The sequence below is a fragment of the Quercus lobata genome, chromosome 9, assembly GCF_001633185.2.
Source record: "Quercus lobata isolate SW786 chromosome 9, ValleyOak3.0 Primary Assembly, whole genome shotgun sequence".
Taxonomy (NCBI): domain Eukaryota; kingdom Viridiplantae; phylum Streptophyta; class Magnoliopsida; order Fagales; family Fagaceae; genus Quercus; species Quercus lobata.
In genome coordinates, this window is record NC_044912.1 from 6,295,603 (window position 1) to 6,314,435 (window position 18,833).

General features: G+C 34.1%; 2 protein-coding genes across 2 annotated transcripts; one reads left to right on the forward strand and one right to left on the reverse strand.

The window, feature by feature from the left end:
- Positions 1 to 353: 353 nt before the first annotated feature.
- LOC115960744 (transcription initiation factor IIF subunit alpha-like) lies at positions 354 to 9,099 on the forward strand. The gene is made up of 6 exons (XM_031079726.1): positions 354 to 731; positions 2,569 to 2,684; positions 3,958 to 4,092; positions 4,712 to 4,915; positions 5,081 to 5,293; positions 8,505 to 9,099. Exons 1-6 carry the CDS (start codon positions 422 to 424, stop codon positions 8,598 to 8,600), a joined length of 1,074 nt encoding a protein of 357 aa, XP_030935586.1. The 5' UTR covers positions 354 to 421; the 3' UTR covers positions 8,601 to 9,099.
- Positions 9,100 to 10,650: 1,551 nt separating this feature from the next.
- LOC115962273 (early nodulin-like protein 2) lies at positions 10,651 to 12,844 on the reverse strand. The gene is made up of 2 exons (XM_031081180.1): positions 12,415 to 12,844; positions 10,651 to 11,294 (listed from the first exon to the last, which is right to left on the reverse strand). The coding sequence occupies exons 1-2, from the start codon at positions 12,593 to 12,595 to the stop codon at positions 10,918 to 10,920; spliced, it is 558 nt and encodes a 185-aa protein (XP_030937040.1). The 5' UTR covers positions 12,596 to 12,844; the 3' UTR covers positions 10,651 to 10,917.
- Positions 12,845 to 18,833: the final 5,989 nt, after the last annotated feature.

Genomic DNA, 18,833 nt, shown 5'->3' on the forward strand with positions numbered 1-18,833 from the left:
ATCATTCCTCATTGCTTATTGTGGTGTCTTTGGAGGGAGAGAAATAGTAGATGTTTTGAAGATATTGAGAGATCTATTCCGGTCCTCAAGCTACTCTTTTTTAGAACTTTAAGGGATTGGTTGTTTGCTTTGCAAAAACAATCATTCCCTTCTTTTATTGATTTCCTAGACTCTTGCAATTTTTGTATTTGATTTCTTATCCCTTGTTCACTCCCTGTGCACTAGGGTGTTCCTTTTTTTATCAAAATATCTTATTACTTATCAAAAAAAAAAAAAAGTATTTTAATTGTAAATTGTAGAGTTAACTTTTTTTTTTTTTTTTTGTGTTTGTGATGGTTGTTTGGTCTGTTCAATCTTTAGGTACAACTTTAACAAGGTTGCACAGTATAAGCAACTTACGCTGGAGGAAGCAGAAGAAAAGATGAAGAATAGGAAAAAGACTGCTGATGGATATGAACGATGGATGATGAAAGCTGCAAATAATGGAGCTGCTGCATTTGGTGAAGTGGAGAGGTTTGATGACAAGGAGAGTGGTGTGGCTGGTGGGAGGGGACGTAAAAAAACAACTGGTGATGAAGAAGAAGGTAATGTTTCAGATAAAGGGGAGGAGGATGAAGAAGAAGAGGCAGCAAGGAAGAATCGATTGGGACTCAACAAAAGAGAAGGTGACGATGATGAGGAAGGTCCAAGGGGTGGTGATCTTGATTTGGATGATGATGATATTGAAAAGGGTAATCAGTTTTCTTTATAGTACATTGTTCTCCATTTAAAGAAGACATTGCCATGGATTATTTTCCTCATTTCATGTGAATTTGTATTAATGGAACCCAATTGATTTAATTCATGTCAAGAGACTCGAAAGACTGTTCAGACGAGTTTGGAGACTGTCCTCTCCAGGGGAATATAACAGAAAACTAGTAGAGATGTTAGGGGCTTATTTGGTAGCAGTTTTTAAAAAGTGTTCTAAAAACACTAAGAAACTGTTTTCGATATTGAAAAAAAAAATTGTTAAACTAAAAAATTTCTTTCAAAATATGTAACTCAAAAAGGTTAAAGAAAATAAAAACTGAAAGCTTTTTGGTAAAGACAAACTCAAAAACAGTTTATTTATTTATTTAATTGCAAGCCTTTGACAGGCAATACCCTCCAGACACACAAAGCCAATCTGCTGGCCATGGACAAACCCACCCATGGCCGGCAAACTCAACGCACACATGCACTCACACATCAACAACAAATCAACACAATCACAATCCAATCTGCCAGCGTGCACAAAACAACCCAAAGCTTACCCAAATCCATTCAAGCCATGAACCATCCAACCCTACATATTTTGAACCTCCTTTCCAAGCACCAGTCTGGTCAAGCCCTTCAACCTAGCATTCCCGAGATCCCTGGCCACATTCAACCTATAAATGTACACAACAAATCAACGCAATCACAATCCAGTCTGCCAGTGTGCACAAAACAAGCCAAAGCTTACCCAAATCCATTCAAGCCATGAACTGGTCAACTACTTAGCTTTTGAACCTCCTTTCCAAGCACTGGTCTGGTCAAGCCCTTCAACCTAGCATTCCTGAGATCCCTGGCCACATCAACCTGTACCTTTTTGATTTTTTTAAATAGTATTCTTTTTAGAAAGGAACTTGATTCCTTATTATCCATTGGCATCTATGGTTTCAAGATATGACTGTAGATGGCATTTGGGGTGTTAAAATACCTTGGAAAGTGGCAATTTTTTTGGCTAGCCAACTGCTTTGGATAAAATCTTGAAAGCTGACAACCTTAGGTGGAGGGGTATATAATTGTGGATAGGTTCTGCCTGTGCAAGGATAGTGTTGAACAGTGGACCATGTTCTGCATTGTATAGGAAATTATGCTCATTAGCCTTATTATTATTTGGTTGCTGTGAGTATGCATGGGACTGTGGGGGAGATGTTTGCATGTTAGGAAGGAAATTTTGGTTGTCACAAGAGTGGTTTGATTCAATCTACCACCTATTTAAAAAGTTAAAAATCCCATGTGTTGGGCCCCACTTATCAAGGAGGAGTCTAGGTCCACAATAGAGGGGGAGTGTTAAGTGATTAATTCACCCTTTCCTAATAGCTTAATCTTTTAGGAAAATTGGTAATTTATTAGTTTTCTATAGCATTGTACTCATAACCTTGAAGAAAGTGCATGTCATCATTGGGTTGCCTTTTGTACTGCACTGATTTTATGGTATTTCTTGTAAATTCATCTTTAATGTGGAATGAGGCAAAAGCATGAAAAGATGGGTCTTAAGTTTTGGGGAATATCATCTACGAATTTTCATAATGTTAGGTGATTCTTTCTCGTGTTAAGAATGCTTTGTTCTGATAAGAATTGAAAACACATGATGACTTCTACAATTAATAATTATGTCTGCTTTTATGGTAAATCTTTTTTTTTTTTTTTGGTGGATAATTCAATAGTTGGAGGGGGGATTTGACCCTCAACATCTCCACTTGAAACACCAGGAAGTGCTAGTTGAGCTATAAGGCTCTTGGCCTTTTCTTTGAATCTAATGTATGCATCAATATGTATCAGGTGATGATTGGGAGCATGAAGAAATTTTCACTGATGATGATGAAGCAGTTGGTAATGATCCTGAGGAAAGAGAAGAATTGGCCCCTGAAGTTCCTGCTCCTCCAGAAATTAAGCAGGTGTGTGTACTTCTATAACAGGCAAATTTGGGTTAAACCCTAATGAAATTAATTTTTTTGATAAGTTCAGGAGGACATGAAGTAAAAATCTACCCTAATGGAAATTATTTGAATTGAAGATAGTACTTTGTAAACATTTACTTTGCATGAAGCCATATTAACTAATGTAAACAATATACTTCTCAATTTCTGAGCTGAGCTATTTATATGAGTTGCCATGCATTCTTACAATAGTAGGGGAAGCGCAGGTTTCTTAATAGCTAGAATTTCCGGAAGGCAGGTAGCATGTAGACTATTAAGCAAACTATCTACTAAAGGATGGAATTGCAACTTAACTCAACTAAGACTAAATCTTAACCAATTAAGGGTGCATCTTATTCTAAAATACATTCTGTTGTTAAAGCTGCCTGTCTATTAATGTCTGTAGCATGCAAGATATATTTTTTGAGTGTGTTTTTTTTTTAAGCAACAAAACTTTATGAAAGAAAGAAGAGGCCCAAGTACTCATGGAGTATACTATGGGAACGGCACAATGAAGTTCTGATGTTACAGTGGTCTATTAGATCTAAAAGAGAAATAAAAGAAAATGATCCCAAAGCTAGAGTCCAATCAGACAAAGATTCAAAGAAAAGCAACCTAAGATCGAGAGTAGTACTTTCACATACCTCAAAACTTCTAGCAGTTATTTCGCTCCTGCCAAATATGCAATATTATACACTTCCACCAACAATAGGCCTTATATTCTATTTTCATCTTTTTGTTTGAATACAGTTTCCTACTACAGTGTCTTGATATGATCTGTAGATAAGTAGAAACTAATTCCCATGGGAATTATCTTCCAAAAATTGTAGGCTCATTATGCCTTTTGATAACTATTTGCTAAAAAAAATGGTTGGTGGTATGTTTGGCAATTGATTTGTGAGATATATTCACAGCAATTAGAACTTTGTTGAAGTTCAAAAATTGTGCAAGTGTTCCATATTGCATAGTCATATAGTGTTGGCCTATAGCATCCCGCATAATTAGTGCCTCCATTACTGCTACACATTCTTACTTACTCATGGTTCCTGATTTATTCTTGAGATTTAGCTAATTATTGTTGATGTTTTATATAGCTGTTTTAACTTCTTCAATTTTGTGTTTCTGGTACTAGCAGTAGTACTTATGTCTCGTGCTTTGCCCAGTGCATGTTGATATCCAAAGTTGTGGCTTCTTCAATCTGAACACTAGACAAATTGTCAAAATGATAAAATCTATTTACATGTTCTTGCAGGATGAAGAGGACGAGGATGAAGATAATGAAGAAGAGGGTGGACTGAGTAAATCTGGAAAAGAGTTGAAGAAGCTACTTGGGCGAACTGGTGGGCTGAATGATTCAGATGCTGAGGATGATGATGATGATGAGGATGTAAGTTCAGTTTGATTCTTAATTGCAGTACCTTGCTATGTTAACAACTTATGTTTATTATTCACACTTCTTTGTGATCCATATTATGATAGATGTTGTCTAACTGTACCAAGGTTTTTATTTGATTTTCATACCATTTAGTTCATTTTTGGAATGGTGATGTGGCATTATATTTTCTTTTTAGGAGTGTGAAGTCAGTGACTTGGTTTCTTGTTCTTGGACATTGATAAGACTCACATGTACATTGATAAGACTCACATGTACATTGATTGAATCCCCTTTAAAAGAATGGCTTGCAATGTTTATTAAGAATGCCAACGTTATATGTGTGTTAAGAAATAGGAAAATGTTGTTATGGGTTGTACACTTGAGTGTTATGGGCAGTACCTTTCTAGGAGATTCCTAAGGTGCCAGCGTCTCCACCAGCTGTTACAATCTGGAATATACCTTGTTGTAAACTTCCTATATATAAGTAATGAATAGTGAAAAGGGCTGTGATTCAAGCATTAATGCACCTTTTTCATGATTATTAATCCTTTCCTTTCCAACAATGTGTTCTAAATTTGACTGCACTTGTTTTCCTCTCTATTGATGGAGTGTTTTCTTTTGGTTTGTCCAGATCGATGATGATATTGGCCTTTCCCCTGTGCTGGCTCCAAAGCAGAAGGATGCACCTAAAGAGGAACCTGCTGAAAACAGTCCTTTAAAAACGGCGCCTTCTGGACCTGCTAAGGGAACCCCATCTAGCTCCAAGTCTTCGAAGTCTAAGAGAAAATTGAATGGGGATGATGCAAAAGCAACAAATGGTGCACCTCCAAAGAAGGTGAAGACAGAAAATGTAGGACATTATTTTCCCTGAACTTGATTTACTTGCATCAAGTTTGTGTTCAATGCAAAGGATTTAGTTCCCTATGATAAGTAAGGGCTCCCTAAATGTGATAATGTTTTGATAAAATCATTTTAATATATTTTTTTTTTCTGGAATCAGGAACTAAAATCTTCTGTAAAAGAAGAAAATGTTCCTACTTCTAAAAGTACTGTGCCTTCAAAAGGAACACCATCATCATCATCAAAATCTGCTTCAACATCATCTGCTGGGCCTGTCACTGAAGACGAAATCAGGGCTGTTTTAATGCAAAAGACACCAGTGACAACTCAGGATCTTGTTGCTAATTTTAAGGCAAGATTAAGATCACCAGAGGTATGCTCTTTAACAGCATTTTAAAACTCTTACTGGATGGGGTTGTTTGACTGGGCAATGCTATTCGGCTCTTTTTTATTTTTTTTTTTAATTTTAGGGATTGAAATCGCTCAACATGTAAACCTTAGGCATGAACAGTGTATTTTGGCCAAAAATGAATGACTTTTTAATTAATAAATATCAAACTCAAGTGGTACTACCGTATCGAAGTTGTTAACAACCTTAAGAAATGCTGCCAACTCATCCGGGGATCACCTATACCTTGATATCCTCAATGCTATTGGTTGGATCAAGGGCTTTCACCCTTGTTCCCTCCTCTCTCCCTCTCACGGGAGGGTATCTTGTGTGCTGGGCCTGGGCATATGAGATATCTCTCTTATTGACATGTGGGTCCCACATTTCAGTAAGAGAGAAGTCTCATACCCCTAGCGCATTTGAAAATTTCTCCTCCCTCCCTCTCAATGGAATTAATTTCGTAAAAGGACAAGTTTTTGTATAGATCTTTTTATTGATTTTGTTTTCTTAACTACAAAATACTTCGAATTTAGAATTGAGAAATATATATTATTGTTTCTTTTCAATTCTGTAATTTTCCTAGTTAATTTACTAATTTCAGTTTTAAGAATAAAAATTTAAAAATAATAATAAAGAAAATGTAGGCTTATTGTGTACTTTTTTTCATTTATACTTATCAACGGTCAACATTGAATAGACGTACGTTTTATTTTTGTGTATTAATTTATATTTGAATGTTTGTATGATTATCATTATTAAGCAGGCACATAAGTTTGGAAAATCCTAGTTCCGTCCGGCTTAGGCTGTGGTGACTGGTTTTTTTTGTTGACTTAAGAGCTTTTAATCAGCCCAAACCAACTCAGTTGCCTCTTTATTATTACTATTATTTTAAAAAAATATTAGTTGTTGCTGGTGGAGGAAGCTTTACCCACAAACCTGCACGTTTTGAGACTCATGCATGGACCCACAAGCAATGGCGGAGCTAGGATTTAAGTTGAAAAGGGGGGGGGGGGGATTTATATGTAACTCACAATTATGGCTCGACACAAATTTGAAAAATTAAAATTTATTCAGTTGAATATTAAATAATATTTTTCTTACCTATAAAAAAAAAATATTAAAGAATATTTTAATGAAATTATATATTTTTTTAAAAACCTTCATGAGAAGGAAGTATATTCATTTTGTTGTATTTATCTATTTAGCTTTTACTCACTTTTTTGGAGAAACAAACACATATAAGGAAGAGGGAAAGTGAAAGACTTTTGCTCACAAGCATCAATTTTCAAAGTAAAAAATCGAGTTATGAATGAAATGATATGCAATTTTATGTAATTTTGGTTAATGAAGACTTATAAAATGCTCAAATTATAATGTGTGAAACTATAATATAATATTTATTATATAGTTAGCTTCAAATTCCCAGCAACATGGTTACATGCATTCTATTACAACACTATGCTTGCGTGTCAAGCCAACAATTTTATATAGGCTACACTCTATAGCACTCAACCAAAAATAAACCCATTAGAAATCGTCCTTGGGCCTTTATAACTCCACTATGCCTGGTTATTAAATCTCCGTAGTCCAAGCTTCGTCAAAGTCCCTGGTAACTGAATAATATACTTTATCTTCTATTGATAGCTTATGATACACATGAAGCTTTTGTCCAAGGCATGCTAGTGGAGGATTGAGGACATGAAAGTACTCTTGGTTCATTTAGAAATTAGGAGCTATGCTCTGTTTCAAGACCAAGAAACTAAGTGGCATTTAAATTAGCTAAATTTTCATGAAGTGTGAGTGAAGAAAGGTTTTGTCTAGGTGAGGTTCCTCAGCAGTTAAGGGATATAGTTTTGATTAATGTTCAATTATCTAATTGGATAGGCACTACTTTTTGTTACCCAAATATAAAGTAGGTAGGAGGTTGTATTATGTGTTAAGGTGTTTTTTGTGCGGGCCAGGGGGTGGGGGGGCAATTGCCCCCTCTTGGCCCCCCTTGGCTCTGCCCCTGCTCACTGCGCATATGCCATTTATTTTTTGTAATAGTATTAATTTTGTTACATCTATCTATACGTAATATAAAATGAAAATTTTTGGCCTTTTGTTGACCTCTAATGTTTGCACACAGGTTTTTGAAAATCCACATCTTTTCATGTCATTAATCTATTATATATCTTTTATTGAGTTTAAATTTCATGGGGATTCCCTATTAAGCCTCTTATATTTACATCTCCATTAGAATCTTGTCACATCATATTTTCTTTAAATTGTAGAATAGATCATATACAAATACATTCATATTGATTGTTTGTTAATAATTACCATTAATAATCAAATTTCATATTTAGAAAAACATAAACAGAAATAGAAGTTCATATTTTGTTCATTTATTGAATTTTCCCATCCATGGCACAAATAATTGACTAGTTTCATGTATTTTGAGACCTTTGTTCCCAAATTCAACACAATTGATGACCATCCATGTTGCATAAATGTTATGTGAATATACATAAAATTTTTATACAAAAGTTAATAAATATAGAATTGACTTTTATTTTTTATTTTTTTATTTTATGTAAATATATATTGTTAGTCCCCATTTGTTATTACTTTTTTTTGGCAATCTATTCTGCCAGTATTTACTGTTTTTTCTTTAATTAATAATTAAGTAATTATGACATCATGCTTTGATCTTGTTCAACTCCTTGATCTCTCATGTATTTTGGGTGTTGAAACAGTGTATCTCTCACATATTTTGGGTATTGAAACAGTGTGTTCATGTATTTTGGGTTTCGAAACAGTGTGGTTTTTGAAACGTTGCTCTTTTGTATTGTGTAGAATGATTTTAGGTATGGTTTTTGATTTTCTTTATCCATGGGAATGATTTTTGGTCCTTGATGTGAGGATTATTTGTGGCATGTATCTGTAGAATTTATGATTTTGTGGTGCTTGCTGCACAAACCATTTTACCTGATCTTTTAGAGCCTAGATGATCTCATATAATAAGGGGCAAAAAAAGATCTGACATAATACAGAACAAAGACATATATATTTTGGTGACGTGTTTCTCTTTCTTTTAATCATGGCATGTTTTTGTTAAAAGAGTAATGAGTTACAACATGTTTTCTCAAAGGAGTACTTGACAATTTTTTAAAATGGATGAAATGTATTCTGATTTCTTATGCATATGATGCAGGACAAGAACGCATTTGCTGCCATCCTGAGGAAAATTTCTAAGATACAGAAGTCAAATGGATCCAAGTCTAACTATGTTGTTTTGAGAGAGAAATGATTGGATCCATCCATGTACATCTGCTTTTAAGTGAGCTGGTATTCGCCCCTTCCTCCTACCCCAACTACTTTAACAATCTCTTAAATGTGTTCTTAATTCTTCTATATATGGTGGAGGATAAACAAAAACTTTTGCAGATATTCTGACGAAAATTTCTAAGATATACAGGACAAATGGATATGACTGTTGTTTTGAGCGAGAGATGATTGAGTCCATTTGCTTTTCGTTGCTTCCCGCCAGCCAATTTCCCCAAATCCAACAATGTCATTTCTAACAAAACCCTATCCGGCTATCACAACCTTCCTCACCCCTTTCTCCAAAAAAAATAAAAAATCCTAGTCATGCAAGGAGGTTGTTTTGTATAAGATCCATTTTAGAATCAAAAGTTGTGTCAAAATTATGGAGGATAAATATTGGGTTACTTTGTACTGATATATGGTATCTCGGATCTGTATGCATTTACAAAACTGTAAAGGTGGAGCCTAATGAGCTTTGGATAGCATGTGTTTTTAGTTTTCAGTATTTTCATTTTCAAATTCTATAAAAAATCAAAATTAAACAAGAAGTTTTGTTTTGTTTATTTTTATTAACTTTTGACCATATATAAAAAAGAAGCATATATTGTAAGTGGATCAGCCCAGCTTCTTCAAAAACCAGCCTAAAGCCCAATCCACATAACAAAGCCTATTGGCAGTAGCTGACAATGCAATTGAAAACTTTATTCTCAAAAAAAAAATTCCATTAAAACCTGAAATTGAGATACAACAAAGTAGAATCACCAACACAAGTATCAGCTACAATCCAGATGGATAAGGTGTTGGATCATTGGAGGATCACATCCCTTCCAAACTTGAAATCTTCACTTTTCTCTTGCTGAGGAGAAGATAAAGTTAGTTGCTACAACTTTAATTTAATCCCTTTAACCAAAAAAAAAAAACCTTAATTTAATCTCGAAAAGAGTGATAATGACAATGTGCGACTGTCGCCCTAGGAAACTTGGGTTAGGTAGGAGGAGGAGGGCTAATTCGAGATCACAAGGGTGATTGGATAAGAGGCTATGCAAGAGCTCTTGACAGTACCAGCAGTTTTATGGCGTAGCTATGGGTCTAAGGGACGGCCTAGCCACTGCCAAAGAGCTTGGCTTAAATAATCTGATTGTGGAAATGGATGCCTTGAGTGTGGTGATACTGATGAAAAATAAATATTCTAATTTGTTAATGGAACTTCTGTTATTTGATTGCAAGAACCTTTTGAAATCTATTCCCAACAAGTGGATAGTGCACACATTACATGAAGCCAATCAATGTGTGGATGTGCTGGCCAAATTTGGGGGAGCTCCATTTCTGCTTTTGTTGTTTTTTTGAATCTACCGTCAGTGGTGGCAAGTCTCTTGACTGCTGATAAAAATACTGTAGTTTGTAACATACTTGTTGACTCTTAATCCATCAAATTATTATGGTTAATCCAAAAAAGAAAAAAAAAAAAGGACAATGCGCACTGTCTAGAGTATGTTGCTACCTTCAGTAATAAATAATAAAATAAAATAAAATTCATGTGGTGTATTTTCTCATTAAATTCAGCTGAACTTTGTCCCTAGGGAACGGGGGCAAAAGAAAGAATAAGGAAAAGGATCTTTCTTTGTGCGCAACGTTGAACTCATAATCTAATATAATAGCCCTTGGAATATAGTGCCTTTATTTGAAAATTATATCACCTTAGGATTGCCTTTGTCTTCAAAGAAATAGACAATTTATCAAAAAAAAAAAAAGAAATAGACAATTTCCAGTATTTATTCTTTAGTAGTCAATAGAGAACGGCTCAACATTTTTATTTAATATGATTTAAATTGGATTCAATATTTTTTACGTGCCCACTAGTGTCTAGTGACACTCGACCAAAGCGGTGGGATTATCATTTTTTTTAAGTAAATACTAACACTCGAGGATATTCAAATCTCCCAAGTAATCTATAATAAGAGTGAAGACTTTCGGTTGGAGCACTAAAAACCATTCTAACAATAAATTATGTCTTAAATATTAATCACATAAAGTCGTACAAAATTAAGACAATATATTATCATGCATATAATTGTAAACAATTGCAAGCTGTAAGGGCTGAATATTTTTATCAGATTACATAATTCATAACAATCCCAATCCAAACACAACCACTGCAAGTACTATTTTAAAAATACCACATAATAACAAGTCCAAAAAAAGTCTTTTTTTTTTTCTTTCTTTAGCCAATACCCATAAAACTCGTGACTCAAAAACTAGAATTACTGTGGATAAAAGATAAAGATATTTCATATTTGTGTCTAGGCACCAATAGCATAGCAAAGGAACCCAAATGCTAAGAGGATGGAGCTTCCAATGAGATGGGCCGAACCGGAAGGAGTTGTGGGCCCAGAAGCAAGAGCCGACACATAGCCATTGGAGGCCTTAGACTCTGATGCAGCTATTTTTTGGAAATCATCAGGTGTTCCCTGAGGCAGCACCTCCACGTGTAACTTCAGGCCGTTCTTGCAGCTGTCTGGCTTGCTGCTCACGAAGTAGCGGATCCCTTCCCCGTCCAATGAGATGCTATCCAAGCCGTCCGTGTACATTCTGATTGGATTGCTGATATCGCACGACAAGTATTCATCCTGCTGTTTCACCTCAACGATGCTCTCTAGTCCTGCGGAGTATGTGAACCCTGCCCATGCACAGCACAACTTCCATTTCATTTAAAGATATACTCATAATAATAATAATAATAAATAAATAAATAAAATCAAAGCCAATGAAACTCTTTATGTTTTTCAATTATTTTAATTTCTTTTAAAAAGGAAATAATCTAGTTTATGATTATGCTAAATACTTATTTCACAATTTTTTTACCATAATTATGTGACTTGAAAAAAAGTGTAAGTATTGAAAAAAAAATAGTGAGCTCATGAGTAAGTGATAGTAGTTACGTGCCCTAAATTAACTTCTCTATATCACCTTTTTCTCAATGAATGATAGTTATTGACCCTCTGTTTTTACTTTTGAACGAAGAAAAGGCCTCAGTCCTTTTTGGTAGTGAAAAAAAAATAGTGAGCTCATGCGTAAGTGATAGCAGTTATGTATCATAAATTAACTTTTCTACGTCACCTTTTTCTAGATGAATGGTAGTTATTGACCTTCTGTTTTTACTTCTGAACTAAGAAAAGGCCTCTGCCCTTTCTTGTAGTGAAAAGAAAAAAAGAGTAAGTGATAGCAGTTACATGCCCTAAATTAACTTCTCTGTGTCACCTTTTTTTGGTTGAATGGTAGCTATTGACCTTCTGTTTTTACTTCTGAACTAAGAAAAGGCCTCTGCCCTTTCTTTTAGTAATTTAACTAATACTGTAAGTAACACTAACACTTTTTCTTTTTCTTTTTTATATTTTTAAGTAGTAAAAAATACAAGTTTAAGGTAAAGCTGAAAGCATCTAAATTTTCATTGTGAGGAGGATATTCATTCAACAAGTGGCTTACAATTGAGTGGACAAGACGAGAGTGCTCGATTTGCCGTTGGATTATTGGTTTTTTGGAATTAGTATAAGATTGACAAATGAAAGTAGACCAGCTGGCTAAATTGAAAATGAAATTTGTGAGGAACCCTTTGTTTGGTTGGTAAGAAAATTTAATTTTTCTTTAATGGGACTCACACGGGAAGCAATGCCAAAAGCAAAAAAAGCACGAGAAAACAATTGCAACTAATTTTTTTCCAGACCTACCACAGCAATAACATACAATATAGTATTTTAATTAAAATCAGAGAAATTAAAAGTACAATAGAGGGGTCTTACAGATTTTGTCTCCGACCCTGAAGATTCTGCCGGAGCACCAAGAAGAGAGATTGGTAGCTGGGTCCCACCCACGGTCACCTCCGACCACATGGTGCACTTGGGCTCCAACCCATTTGCCTTCAAGGCTCACAGAGACGATCATAACCAAAGCAACAGCCACAATATTCTTCAACCCAGCCATTATTATGACCACAAAACCCAAAACAGTTTTGGCTTTTCCCTCTCTATAGCTTTTAAAATGGCAAATCAAAGGAAATAAAAGAGAGATGGAGTAGAGGCAAAGCAAAAGCGTATCTTTCTCTTTTTAGTTTGTAGCTCACTAGTCACTAGTATAGCACGTAGCAACGCCTTTCCAAGCAGCTTCCTTTCCTAAACCTACACGAAAGCGAAGGACTTTAGTGAATTGTGTGTGGGTGCTAAACTACACACGTATATCCTTCACTCTTTGGATTTGTTGGCATATTTATTATCGTACTAGGATAGTAGGCCATGTTATTATATATATGTTGACAAAGGATATTCACAATGAGTACCATACCGCCAAACTGTGCGCCGCATAGGATAATGGTTGTTCCATATGAAGTGGCCGACGACAATTAATTACTTATTTGCAGTATCTTATATTTATAGAATAGTTGCGATAAAAATTACAGGCAGTCAATTCCCTGCCTACCACGCAGGAAAGTTGTAACATTTTATATTGTTTAGAATATCTCTTAGTTTATTTACTGATAGACTAAAATGCCCTTGACCATTAAAGAGCAGAGAAGCTTTGGGCAATCTACCTAAGAAATGTTAGGTAACAGCATGAGGTGGCAACTTTTTGTACTCTCACTCTCACATTGTAATTTAATTTTCACTCAAACGTGGCTTCCTGTCACGGCTATGTATCTAACAACCTCTGTAACTATGACAGACACTCGTGAACGTAACACGAGGGTCAGTAGCGAATGAGGAGTAGCGACCATTTGTGGTTGAGAAAAGGTCAAGTGCAATTCCGATGCGCTTACACGTGCTATTCTATCGGTGGGCTAGAGTATATTTGTTGTTGTCCATGATAAAAAATAAAAAAAAATAAAAATAGTAAAGAACGAACTTTTTGTAAACTTTCACAATTATATATGTTTTGTGATTCATTTTTAATATTCAATGTAAAAGTAAAGAGAAATGGTGAAACTTAAAATATTAAAATAAATAAAAGTTTATTTATTTATTATTTATTTAAAAATTGTATAGTTTCATTTGGCAATTTGTTTGTTCAATATGGGATTGAACCGTTTTACGTGCTGAATTATGATATGACGGGGGCAAAATAAGAATTAAATCATATAAGTTTTGATCACACTTATCAGACATATTTATAAAAGACAAATTTTACCCAAACATACATTATTAAATTGGATAGTTTTTAGTTTTCAGAAACTTATTTGTATAATGTTTATTAAAATTGTTTTAATAATTTTTATGCTAATGTATTATAAAAGTTAAAAGTTATTTTATTCTCAAAAAATTTAGTTTTTGTTAAATTGAAAAAAAAAAACCTGAGAAAGTAATCAATTTCTAGGCTTTTCTTTCTCAAAATAAAAAAAATAAAAAAAAATAATTCTAGGCTTTGTTTTTTGATCAGATTTCTAGGCTTTTCTCTCTCTCCCACTCGTTATACTTTCATCATTTGCGGCAAAATAGTTCCTCCATTTAGATCCTATTAAAATAGGAACCATTAAAATCAGAGTTAAAATATCTAAGATGTCCACATGCGAGCTATTATACAAATCAAAGTTTAACTTCTCTAATTACAATTTCATGACTTTACCTGTCGTACAAATGGTTCCTGTGACAAGGAAAGCTGAAAATCTTTGTATTGAAAAAATATGGAGAGGGAACCAAGGATGTCAATACCGTACCGGAGGCCGTACCGGTTTGGCTACCGGTACGATATATTTCGGATACCGGTCAATACCGGTATACCGTTTCGGGTTTACCGCTATTTTTATATTTATAAATATATATATATATATGTATGTATGTATGTATGTATGTGTTTGTATATATATATATATATATATTATAATAAATATAAAAGTTTACCATAAAACATTTCCTCAATTCAAAACTAATTATTCATGGTTTTAAACTTTAGTATCAATTAAAAGGGAAAAAAAATAAAAAAAAAATAAAATAGAAAGCTTAAAAGTTACCATTGCATACTAAAAAAACAAATAATACTAATAAGTTAATGCAAATAAGTTACCATTCTTTCCTAACAAAAATTCAAAAATTACAAAACTTAAAAAAAAAAAAAAAAAAAAATTTATGTACCGGCCGGTATGCCCGGTACCGGCCGGTATTGCCCGGTATTGGCCGGTACGGCCGGTACGAGGCCGGTACGGCCGGTATTTTTACCGGTACGAAACGTAAGGGTTAACCGTACCGGATCACCGGCCGGTACGGTATATTCCGGCCGTACCGGCCGGTACGGTACGGTATCAACAACACTGGAGGGAACTCCCAGGAGTTCACTGTAATTTTTTTACGTTAAAACAACTTAGCATTGCTACCTGGTTATTGAAAATAGGCAGCTCCTTCCCTAGTCCATTTGAAATGCAATTGTCCTTGCCGTATGATTTCCAAAGTTATTATCTTCTTTAAATTTATTTTAGTGAGTTAAAAATCTTGTGAGCCACTAATATTATCTAATTCGCTTCTTATAGAAAAAGCAAAGAACTTAAGTTCAAATTCTTCTAATTTATTTATTGAATGGGAAAAATAATCAAAGAAGTTTCTTAATAGTTTACTGATAATGATATTTTTTGTGGTTTCTATATATGCAGTTTGAACCCTATCTACTTTTCCCCCACTATCTATTTATCTCAACAGAAAAAATGAAAAGAAAAGAAGAAGGCAACAATGTAATCTTCATTTGATGTACCAAATATGTCCTAATTTTATGGTCTTTAAAAAAAAAAACTAATTTTATGGTCTTTAAAAAAAAAACTAATTTTATGTATATAAACCTATTCTTTTTAATATCTATAAAGATGACTTTTTAATATGTTTTTTCAATAATGAGGACACACACACACATATAGTGGAATAAATGATATTCACAAAGAGCCCTCATGCTATGATTAAATGGCAAACCCAATATGAAGAAAGGTAATGATTTTGTTTTTTTTTTTTTTTAAATGTGAAGAGAACGAACCAACGGATGAGGATATTTCAATGATAGTTTCTTAATTATGAGCTTTTAGGCTCTGTTTAGGAGTTTATAAGGGAATGTAATGGAATAGAATGGAGTAATCATAAGGGAATGGAAAGGAAAGGAATGAAATGGAATGGAATTGAATGTATTTAAGTAAGGGAAAGGAATCGAATCGAATCAAATCGAATCAAGTAACCTTGATTGGATGTTTTAATATAAAGGAATGGAAATGAATGAAAATGAATGGAATGTAAGTAATCTTGTTTGGGAGCAACATAGAGGGAATGAAATAGAATCATTTTATGACAATATTACTATTAGACCCCTATTTTAAAATAAAGAGTTGAATATATAGGGATATTTTGAGAGTTTTAGTAAAAAAAATTATTAAATTTAGTCCCATTCCCTCCCATTCCTCCCAATTTCGAGGGGGAATGAAAATTTGAGATTTTAAGGGAATAGAGAGAAATAAGTGTTCCCTCCTACTCATTCCATTCTCTCCCATGTATAGGGGTATTTTGGGAGTTTTAGTAAAAAAAATTATTAAATTTAATTCCATTATCTCCCATTCCTCCCAATTTCGAGGGGAATGAAAATTTGAGATTTTAAGGGAATAGAGAGGAATAAGTGTTCCCTCCTACTCATTCCATTCCCTCCCACTTAAACTCCCAAACAAGGGAAGAGCTTTCCATTCCCTCCATTAAAACTCCCAAACAAGAGAAGGGAAAAATATTCTAAAATTATTCTTTTCATTTATTTCCATTCCATTCCCTCCTCTCAAACGAGGCCTTAGAGATATAATCAAATTGGTTGAAGCAATATCAACTGTGGTTGATTTTTCCACTTCAGTTGCATTTTGTGTGAATAACTAAAAGAAGGCTTCCTAACTTGGCATACTTTTGATAACAAACATAAGAAGCGACATCTTTCTTTAACTTTCAATGACTTTACTTTGTAGAAGGTTTATTGTACTTTGACTCATTTGCCTATCATGCATTGGCAGGAGAACTTGAGAATGGTATTTAAATTCAATATTACTACTACAATACTTGAACTTTGGATGATTAATAAGCCATTACTCAAATAAACACAACAAGACCAATATTACAATTTTTATTATTGCGAAACCATGAATGATGATGAAAAGAGAACAATTTTTTGTTATTTTTCCCCAACTTAACTCAAGTGGGAATAGAAATTTGGTTTTTTTTTTTTTAGATTCTGATCTGGCTATATATGTGGTAGATGATGTGGCAAGTAACTCAATTTTTTATTATTCTGTTTGAAACATCAAAATTTTCAATCTAATGGATAATGACAGGGACCAAAGTAACATGATACTGAAAGATAAATGACCAAATTGATACAATTGAAATATTAAGAACCAAATTGACATATGGTGTAAGAGATAGGAATCATTTATATAATTTATAACCCTTTTTTTAGAACTAGTGGAGGGAAAGGAAAAGGGTGAAGCCAGTGAATATTTATGTGTATAAACATGTTGGTTTAATATGTATAAACATGTCCTTTTAAACATCTATAAACATAAAATTTGCAATATGTTTTTTTTTTTTTGCTAATAATAATGATGAAATATATATTAAAATAATAAAAATGATATTTACAATGAGCCATATTAAGGTATAATTAAGATATTTCTTTAAATATAGATATTGATGGGATAGCAAAAATTGCTCATCTCTGGTTCGTCCATAAGGGTCGTCCGTGAGCCAAAGGCCAAATATTTAGGAAGGTTGTCTATGGATAAAGGAGTCGTCCAAAGGCAAAGCGCATGGACGACCACATGACACTTGGGGAATTCTCACGGAATTTTGGAGTGGGAATTAAACCCGTATTCATTGCCACAAATTCCTCACAAATTCTTAACTTCCCTCAGCAGTTGTAACTTCTATAGCCGTTGAGGAAGTTATGTCAGAATTCGTTGATTTCCACAAATCCTGGGGAAGTTACTAAATTAATAATCGCTTCAAGGTTCTCTATATAGAGACCAACCGGTATCAAATCAAGGCAAGTTTTTTCTAACATTACTCCCCAGAAGTTGGAACTTGATTTTTGAGAGAGAAATTGACTTATTCATCGGAGAGGACTTGGCCGATTCACCCCGGTCACCTTTTTGATAAGTGCATTCATCTTTGCAGGACTTCACTACAACCATAAGCCCATTGAAGTTGAAGCATTCAGCCTACTGATCCTGTGCAATATCAGTTGGCGCCGTCTGTAGGAAGCAGTCCGATTGCTTTGCAATTTGTCTTTCTATGACAAAAGGTTGATTGGTTCGAACCAGATCGAGGGTTACCAGCCTGGGCCATTAAGAGAGTAGGGATGCTTCAAGCAACCCTCATCGCGATCGTCTATCAGCCCCAGTAATGCCACAATCCTTTGTTCAACACTTGCAATCTATGGCAGCCGCCATGGTGGAGTTAACTCGTCAAAATCAGGAATTGACCAGGGAGATTAATTTGAAGAAGCAATGATATGAGGGGTATACTGAAGGTCAAGCCCAAAATCAGGAAGATAGGGGAAACACTGAACCTGAAAGCCAATCAAGGGGTACCACGTCAAGAAGGGTGCCACAATTGGAGAAGGAAATGGACGAGATGAGGAAGGTTATGGCGAAGATGAGGGAGAACATGAGAAGGGCAAATCCAGTGGAGGATCTAGTCCAACGAACATTATAACTTACAGCCAAAAGTATGAATATGTTTAGTTATTTCATTACAATTCATTTTATCTCTAATAATAAAGAATACTGTTCATGTTGTAATCTTTATTCAATGTACCAAATATGTCCTAATTTTATTGTTTAAAAAAAAAAATTTTATGTATATAAACATATTTTATTTATATGTATAAACATATTCTTTTTAATACCTATAAAGATGACATTTATATATATATATATATATTGAACATATATATATATATTGAAATAAATGATATTCACAAAGATCCCTTATGCCATGATTGAATGGCAAACCCAATATAAAAAAAGGTAATGAATTTTTTTTAAAGATGAAAAGAACGAATCAACTGATGAGGATATTTCAACAAACAATTTCTTTCTTATGAGCTTCCAGAGATATAATCAAATTGGTTGGAGCAGTATCAACTACGGTTGATTTTTCCACTTCAGTTGCATTTTGTGTGAATAACTAAAAAGGCTTCCTAAGAAACAACTTGATTCTTTGACTTT